The 9844-nt window shown below is 36.0% G+C and overlaps 1 protein-coding gene across 6 annotated transcripts in view; it reads right to left on the bottom strand.

Moving 5' to 3' along the window:
• Positions 1-5323: 5323 nt before the first annotated feature.
• The window catches only part of LOC139962520 (calbindin-like), a 78975-nt gene continuing 74454 nt past the window's right edge, over positions 5324-9844 (bottom strand). For 4 of the 6 annotated variants that reach the window (XM_071962551.1, XM_071962570.1, XM_071962579.1 and 1 more), the window contains 2 exons: positions 9183-9254; positions 6882-8389 (listed from right to left, as the gene is read on the bottom strand). In XM_071962551.1, the coding sequence (XP_071818652.1) occupies positions 8252-8389; positions 9183-9254 (210 nt within the window). In that variant the 3' untranslated portion in view covers positions 6882-8251. Of the gene's footprint in view, positions 8390-9182; positions 9255-9844 lie in introns of all 6 variants that reach the window. The other 2 variants (XM_071962561.1, XM_071962601.1) reach the window with 1 other exon arrangement.

Genomic DNA, 9844 nt, shown 5'->3' with positions numbered 1-9844 from the left:
GCAGTATGATGTTAAAATTTTGGAGTATCCAAAAATTTTAAAAGATTGAGGGGGATGTTATGAAATAGTGATACCATCTCTTTGATGTTACCGAAAAACTCCATCGAGACACCTTACAGGCCTCTTATGTATTTATCTAGGTCATGGATTCAGTTTTCCCACGAGAAGTTTTTAACTATCTTATTGAATCTTGGTACAGGGCCTTTTCCCAAAATAGATTCCATTATGTCTGTGGAACATTCGAGAAGGTTCTCTCACGTGGTATGGAAGTTTCCATAGAAAGGGGATGGACTTCCAAACTCCCAACCAATCAGGGCAGATCAGTGCCAGCGCATTTATTTTTATATCGTTAAGTTAATACAGGATGGTCAGGTTATTGGCTGCCTACTGATTATGCGCAGAGGGATTTTGTAAATGTAAGGTATAAAAGTAAAAGGGAGGCCGAAAGTTTGAGGACTCCGTCAGCAAATTTATCACTCCGTTAGCAAATTTATCACTTGATCAGAAAATTTATCACTCCGCCGAAAGTTCATCACTCCCTATAATTTTTTAATTGACGGAGTCAAGTCAAGTCAAATCATTGTAATTTAGTTTTATTTGTAAGAGAATCGACAGAGAAGAAATTATACCGAATCATTAATCAAATCCGATCTTGTCAAATTGTTTTTCTGTGAACTCATTGTTTTCGCCCGTTCTGACATCTCCTGAAGAAGCATAAATACGGCATCAAGATACCCCAGTACCTTTCCATCGCGAGTCCCGATAAAGTATCACTATCGGAGGAGCCGGGCTCGTCACAATATTACAATACAACACAATAAAACACAGTGCATTTGTAATTGTATACATGTAGCCGATGTACATATGTACCGTGGTGTTTGGTTGCGATACTTTTAGTTTTATAATCATAAATTCAAAATGTATCCAGTCAATGAATCATGATAGGCCTAGTCGAATATGTAGTGGCCATGAAGACGCGCGAGCGAGTGTGTGTCAGCCAGTGAGTGTACACAAACATGACATTTGACGATATGTCTGTGTCTTTTGACTTGTTAACTAGTTGTATATAGCATTATAACCTATACGTACATAACCACATATGTTTACCTACGCAATTAGAAGTTCTTATACATGGTGACATAGTAGACCTGCATTAACCGTATATACGTATTCGTACTAGATCGAGATCTCAAATTCACTAATATAGGCCCTATCGCCCTTGCAGTAGCTCTTGATAACTGGAAGCCTCACATTGTATCTACATGTAGGCACACTTAGGCCTACATACTTTAACTTAGCCTGTATCCCTACACACGTATTTTTGACATGATGGAGCCCATGAGGATTGGTATGATCAACACTAACAGTGTCACATACATTCATTCATAAACGCCGACTACCATTCCGGTTTTGATCAGCCAATCAGAATCGAGGAAATAATTTCAGTGTCAGTTCAGTTTGGGAAAAAAATATTCGCGCCCCGCGCGCGTCTAACATGTTAATGTCAATATCATATAAGCAAGCATCGGTTATTACATCAGATGCCATCGTGTACCATACGGTCCGTGAAAGTGGCACAGTATACCGCGGGATGCCCATCTAAACAACGGAATGTCTTATTTAGATGGAGAAAAATCATGGAGGTCCAATTATGTTAAAACTCTCTTTTACATTAGTAATGGCGAATTAGGGGCTGCAGCCCCCACCCCCGCCTCCTACGCCTATGTTTGTATTGTTTCAGGATATATCTGCTATATTTTCATTTCCTTTAACCAAGTTTTATAAATAGCCGTTATAAGAGGTTTTAATATTTCTACACCAAGAAATTAACTGTGTCTGAATTTTTGAAAATTTCTGACCCACATTCTTCATCACACGTCCCTCTACTCGTGCAATATTGACCGGTCTGTTAGGGGTTCAAGGAGGTTTTTCCAAGGGCGGTGGAACCGGGGGGCACAGGGGGCACGTGCCCCCCCTCCCACTTTTCCTCAGGTTAAAAATGTGCCCTTTTTCTACATAAAAATTTAGGTGTCTCAAGTTAGCAAGAGGCCAGGGAACCAGAATGAACACTCGGGAAGGGCCGTTTCCGGCCATCTGAGGGGTTTGTAAAACCAAAAAATTTCTTGCACGATCCGCGCCAACCGATGGTGGCGCTCCGCTCAGATAGTTGTGCATACAACTTTGCAAATCCTGGCTACGCCGCTGACTTTCTAATGAATTTCTGTGGGTCAAACTCAAAGCTATTCCGAATGGAGAAAAAATCGTAAGATATTAACAAGAAATAAATTCTAATTCGGAAGATTCCTACATTAGCAACTAGCATGATTTCACCTCATTTTGTCTCAAAAGAAAACTTGTTCCATGTTTCCTAATTTGCACATTGGATATTGCAATGCTAGTATGCATATTTTCCTTGAGGGGGGGGGGGGGGGCGTTGATGGGATGATGTGTGTACGCAAATAAGATAAATACAATAAGATTTATAAAGGGTACTAAATATAAGGCTGCATCAGTCCAATCGAATATCTGCAAAGTGCCCTTTGATGTCGGTGCCCCCCCAAGATTAAAAGTGCTTCCGCCGCCCTTGGGTTTTTCTATATTGGTTGTCCATAGATGAAATTTTGTGCAACATTATGGGTATTTTTTTAATTGAGTTTAATCACGAGAAACGTAAATTTTCAAATTCTGAACAAATAATGGGCTTAAAACCTTGAAAAGTGGGGCTGACGGATATTGTGGGCCGCGACGTAGAATCACCTACAAAAGCAATGATCCACAGTACATGCGATGAGGTTGAACATGATGTGTGACTGGTGACAATCTTCAAAAAGGTTATGGATGGAAAAAAAAACTATTGGGAAATACTTGGTTCTCAGGCAAAAAGTGTACATCTGGTTGGTCATTTTCAAGCCCGAGAAGTGCCATTTCCGGTGATCTGGGTGGTATCAAAACCAGAAAATTTCTTGTACGCTGCGCGCCAACCGATGGTGGCGCTCCGCTTAGATAGTAATTCGCGCCCCCCGGGTTAGAAAATCCTGGATACGCGCCTGTACAAGGAAAAAAATAATTATAAACGGAAACTAAAGCTTTCTTCGGTGCAACATCTACCCAATATGTGATGTGATTATGTTGAACTCCGGGAGAGGCACTCTACCCATTACTAAATCCATGATTTTATGGTGACAGCATTTTGGTAAGCATGTATGTGCACGGGGTTCGGATTTGGCATGATACCGTTGGTTCATTTGTAGATCTATAACAATAACACAGTTTTACCTTCATTATCTGGGTAAAGATAGTAATATTATACGAGATTGGTTTGGTAAAGAGATAAATACATATTTTGACTAATATTTTGTAAACAAACATAGTGAAAGAATATCCATATATCGAGGAGCCACATTGAGCCAGGCGTATCGCCTGTTTTAAAACCCTTTATAACCCCTTCAATAGGGCAATTTGACCTATTTTAGTACACAGCAGAAAGTGATTTTTCTTGGACTCAATTTACATCAATTCAGAGGAATATATTGTAAAGAACCTATATCAATGGAAAGGGCAACAATTGTTGATTTCAGATCTGATGAGTGTCCCTCATTTTGGGCTCATTATGTATGCAAATATGCAAATTGGGTCCCCAAGTAGCTTTTTTGTTAATACATAAGCTACTGACAATAGTAATCAACTTTTTGTGTTTGGTGTATTTTATGTTAAAATAGTATTATATAAAATATTTCCTATCATTTGAGGCTAAAATTGTGGAAATTGGTTGAATTGAATAATGACCGAGATATAAGGATTGGCATAAGAACTGCGAACGCGCCCCCTCTATACAAAACATATGTACAATACACTGTGTATATACTTATGTACAATACACTATGCATATACACAGAGAAGTGTACATTGTGCTAAATTGGTGGCGCTATGCCGATATTCATTGCTTTACTTTTGTTGGGAAATCTGTAAATATTTATTAGATGTTTGAAAAAGTGTGTAGGGTGCGCGAGATATGATTTTTTGAACCAATGAAGAATTTTTCAATTGTTTTTCGATTTTTGACGGGTTTTGGGCAATATTCCGATGATAATTGAAATTTGCAATTTTCCATAGCCCTGATCTTTACAGGGTAGTTTTTTATGTGTTGGGCTTGTTCCAGAACATTTATGAAGGTGCTGGCCTGTTTCTAAGAGGAGATAGATTTTGTTTTGAAAATAAAAAGGTTAAAATGTAGAATGTTCACACTTTTCAAAGTTTGAACCAACAGTTTGGAAATAAGCATCAATAACCCCCCCCCCCCCACCCCACCTTTAAATAGGTATTTTTGAATAGATCTGTATTTCAGCTTTGTTCTAACTATCAAACCAAGTCTATAGCTAGAAGGGTTGGGAAGATACATATTTGTTAAAGTGTTAGGTTTTTAGGGGCTAAAGTAGCCCAGTTAAGTGTTTAGAAGTTAACTTATAAAAACAGATGGCTCAAACAAACGAGACAAAAATAGCAGATGCCTCCGAAATTAATATTAGTTTCAGTAAATTTGAAGTGGGCCTAACCTGTGTAAGTTGAGAGTGAGGGTTTCATACAGTCGTTGATACCGTCCACAAGTTTAATTCTTCAAAATAGTCTCCCAGATTTACCCAAAGTGACTACCCTTAGAACTGAGCAAGAAAAAAGACATTTTAATGTACAAAAGTCAGTGGTTACTACTTCATATCTACTCAGTCCCATTCTTTTATTGATTGCTTCTGAGTTTCACCCGAGAGATTTCAGTGTTTATACTTTAGCACTTTAGCTTAAAGGGGAGAGGTCTTATGGTGTCCGACCCTCCCTTTCACTTGAGCACTGCATGAGCAACACCACACGTCTTACAACAGGCAAAAGTTCATAGCGTATGTGGACACAAATTATTGAAGTAGCACCGCCCCTTTAAGTCCCGTTCGAAAGCTTGAAACGATTCCTCACCATGGACATTATAAAAAGGAAACCAAATTATTAAGCAGAAAGTAGGAATATTTCTGTAAAACGATTATGTTTATAGGACTAAATTATGGAAGACATTATTGTTTAATAATTTTAACTCAATGAATGAAATCCGCCAGGTCTTGATTACGTAACCATTTCTGCGTAATTAAGGTTATTGGCAATATGTGTGTGTAATGTTGGGTAAGTCTGTACATAGTAAACCGGTCATTTCTATAAAGATTAACTTAGTCATTTATGTAACACCACGACGAAATTCTGTTAGATCAACAATGAATGTGTAACAGAAACGTCCATAGGTTTGATGACAGAGAGGTCAAAAATACAACAAACTTCAAAAAAATGAATTTTCCACCCAAAGATTTATTTCTGTGACACTCCTACAAGTGCAGAAAATTGCTTTGATCCCCATTGAAGGAGAGCAACCTTTGCTATTACATAACTGCACATCTAAATATTCAAATGATACCACACTGGCAAATTAACATCCAGGTTAAACCCCCTAAAAACACACTTCTTTTATTCTCTATAACCTTATACTATAACAAATAATATTTTTGATTTTAAAATTGTATTCATACATAATATCGTTTTCAGTTTAAAAAAAAAACTAAACTAATGGACTTGGATATACACACTTATAATACACAAACTTTTTTTGTGTAAACGATTATTATACGATAAAACAAATAAATTTCATTGGCATTCATGAAACAACCGACTCTATTGCACAGAATTAGAGAGACCCACACACAGCAGTAGTAAATTTAATTGTCTATATATTGTTTTGTTTTTTAACTTGGACCAATAGTGTATAACTATAAGCACAAATCATTCTTATGATGAGTATTATTTTGTTGAGGCTTTCTTAATAAATCTAGTTAATGCAGAGTTGTTGCATTCATGGAATTGAGTACATCTATTTGATTGCGGCCATCAACATATATATGTAAGGTGAGGTTCAATGGAAACTATAGAACCGATATGACGGGGACGCATTCCCGTAAGGCCACATGAAATCAACAGTCTTCTTTTTATTTCGTATTTCGATGAACAGGTAGCGATAATTGCAAGCATCGCATTATTTAAAAGGTATTGTTTGAAAAACCAAGGAGAAATACATTGTTACTAACATGTGACTCACAACCAACAAAGGTGGTTAAATTAATTCTGAACATAACTCGTAAATAGTTTAAGAAGGGAAGCCTGTGTGAGGAGGGGAGAAGGGGGGGGGTGGATGTGGCATTGTAAGAAGTAAATTGACCTTGTTAAACTGAAAGAAAGAATGTTTGGAATGAAATGAAACTAATATTGAATGGACACAGAGATTAAACTCAGTTCCTTAGTAACTCTACTTGAAGAAAGATACAACGTGGGAACTTTCTGTCGGCACAGAAGAACAGGCACTTATAGAGAAATGATACAGGAAACGGACTCTAAATAGCAATATGCATGGGTAGATTCAATTTGTTAGCATTACATGTGCGAGACTACTGACGGTCCGAAAATAAATGAAGACGGCAAATTTTTAACATTATTTCCGTATTCATTGAAATGTTGAAATTAATGATAAACCATGCATGATGCAATTACATATACACCTCAGAATGAAAAACGACTTGGTCTCACCGGGTACGTTTAACGGGATACGGGGATAGGAGGGGAGAGGTGGGGTTCTCATGAGAAGGGCAAGGGTGAATATATACCCTGCATAATTTAACTTTACTCTGCGCAGCAAATGGAATGAAATTGTATAACGTGTATTACAATAAGTACACAAAATATAATAATTTTTAATTTACTATAACTGAACATTATTCTCTAAACAAAACAAAAACTGCTTTCTAATTGGTCCTTTCAACATTGCGCACTTGGAATGGGTATATTTGTTCTTTACGTTCGTAAGGTTATTTCTTATGTTCAATCAGATATGGACACATGACCACCATTAACTCGTCCTTATCGAGCTCACCGTCACCATTAGAATCACAACAGTACAGTAGAAAATCACAGTACTTCGTTAGGTCTTCTTGGCTAAGAGACTGTCATTAAAGAAAAATGCATATTAAACATAATAAATAATGTTAATTTATTATTAATTGTGTACTGATAGATCAACAGAAGGACCAGACACTTCCTTTCTTGAGTCCCCAAAGTTGTCTTTTAACATTCAGAGGAACTATAGTACGAACCATTCGTTTATATGCTTCCAATATCAAACCAGCTGTTACTTTTGTGAGAAATTGCAGTGCTTCCTGAAATAAACTAGTAGGAAATGTTGGCCTTTTTGTGATTCATGTGTAGTGGAGAGATATATGAAGTTCGGCGAATGACAAACATAATAGTAAATATTGATCAAAGACAATGTTTGATACAACCTTTTAATTGGCGTAAACAGTTGCACAATGTCAATACAAAAACATGTAAGACGTGAGTATTAACCAGTACAAGGTAAGCACCCCTGCAGGTACAGATTACGGTGTTGATTTAGTGACAATGACTTCATATTTAGGTAAATTCTGCAGTTAGCACTCAAATAGTATAATTGTATTTTTTCACTACCAAATATCATAACAAAATATTAAAAAAATATGAAAGCCCTAAAACCAAGCGGAAGATAAAAGAGAACACCAAATTTAAAAACGTAAACTATTAGACCTTCAATATTATTCATATTTAACTTTGCAAGAATCGTTCCAACAGTTGTGGCGAGAAACCGTTCTATAACTTCGGTGTCGGCAATGCACCACGGTATATTACTGTGCAATTCGTCATTTAGATTCTTTAGTCATTGGACTTATTATCTTGTAATTTACCTTTTTTTTCTTAGCAGTGATCACTCTTTTTGGAAACAGTGACATAATCTCTTAAATAGGCTGGAATATAAACTCACTAAAGTTCATTGTAACGGGTTGCAAATTGGTGTTGTAAAAGTGTACAAAATAAATATACAAATAAATGTTTTGGAAGCTTCCTACAAGTTCTAGCCTTGTACATCTTGTCCAATATCTATAAATATCCAATATCTAGAAGTAATTTAATTCGCTCAATACTTTTTTTTTTCAGTAGTAACCAACTCAGGGCTTCCTTGACGTTTTTTCGAGAATCACCCTCCAATCACCTAACAATTTTTGAGTTCTGTGGTATCGTTTTGTTAATGGGAGAAAGTACCAGTCCTATACAATTGTTATTTTTAATGAATATATGAACAGTATTAGTCTGTGCTATAAAAGACTGTCACAATACAAAGAAAACAACTGAAACATGGAGTTTAATCTTTATCTGTTCGGGATGATTGATGTAACAAGACCATAGCAAGTTCGTCTTTTTGAATTCGGCCATCTTTGTTGACGTCACAAATACTGAGTAGCGCCTGGCTACCCGACTGGAGAGAATCGACATCGACGTTCTTCGGTTAAAAGGATAGAAATTTAAGAGAAAGATAGAGACTGGATAACAAAACACATTGGTTAAGATGGTTTAAAGTGGGAAACACATTGATGTTACAAGGCAAAAAAAGTACGGTTATTGTATATGAGAGATATGATTGTTGTAGATCATGCATTAGTATAACAAATGAGCTGGGTTATAGGGAATTCGGGTATGAGGTTCATTTGTAAGATAAATTTAGTAACATATACATTAAGATGACTAATCCAACAACAGAGATAAAGTGTACGTACACACACACACACACACACACACACACACATATATATATATATATATATATATATATATATATATATATATATATATATAGATCTGCAGTGTCGAATAAATTGCAATCAAGTTTTATTGATAAGTAAACGAATACGTGACTACAGAGTTATTAGTTGAACAAGACCTGGATAATTTAGTGTTCTAATCATATATTTACTGTCTTACATGTTCTATACTGGCAAATGAACATAAGACAATACTGAGAACTATACCTCAAAATAAACAAATGTGTTTCTTTATTCCCATTTTATATTGCAATTTGGACGACGACGTTTTAGATTATGAATGCAACGTATGAATGTTCATTAGTGCGTAAGTAAATTCCCCAAAGGTAATGATAACAGTTATATACATATATATATAGAAGGATAAGCTGTGTAGTTGATGGGTGTCGAGATAAATCACACGCATCACTTCAATTAATGCATGATTCAATGAGCTTGATACGAAGTAGGCCTAAAGCAAGCTATAGCTCTTACCTCGTTTTCATGTTCCATCAGATCCTTCAAAAACCCGGACAGTTCGTCACCTTCGATAGTACCGTTACCATCCTAACATATATAGTGAATCAAAAATATGAGTTGACTCAGTTATTTACTATCGATACATTGGTAACTTTGATCAAGAGCATCATGACAGTTAAGAGGAAGACTGATTTTTTTAGTTGTAAGAAAATTAAGATTCTTCCCACAGTGATTGGCACTGTGAAATATCTGAAAGAATATTTTATGATACAAAAATTGATTTTTCAAAAGAATATGGATGAGTTGGTATGGGAGAAGTATTGGCTCCCTTGGGTACTTTTACTTTAATCGTGACAGTTCGTTTATTATTTTTGTTGTCACTTGTTGATTTCATCCTTTTATTGTGTATTGTTCGATTTTCATGAGCAATAAAAAAAAAAAAAAAAAAAAAAAAAAAAGACTGATTATAACATGAATACTTCATTTATTGGAGAAAAACACGTAACCTATACAGTATCCATTTTTGCCAATGTATTAATGTGTTTTCCGCGCAACCCACTTGCCAGTATGCCTGACGAACGTTGTATCATAAGGTTGTGACATGATGCATAATAATTGGGCAAGAGTATATCGAATTGCATTTGTTGTTACAAAATGCCACAGTGCAATATAAAAGT

This window comes from Apostichopus japonicus, chromosome 3 (genome assembly GCF_037975245.1).
Source record: "Apostichopus japonicus isolate 1M-3 chromosome 3, ASM3797524v1, whole genome shotgun sequence".
Taxonomy (NCBI): domain Eukaryota; kingdom Metazoa; phylum Echinodermata; class Holothuroidea; order Aspidochirotida; family Stichopodidae; genus Apostichopus; species Apostichopus japonicus.
Note: the sequence above shows the minus strand (reverse complement) of the source record. Positions and strands in the feature narration are given on the sequence as shown.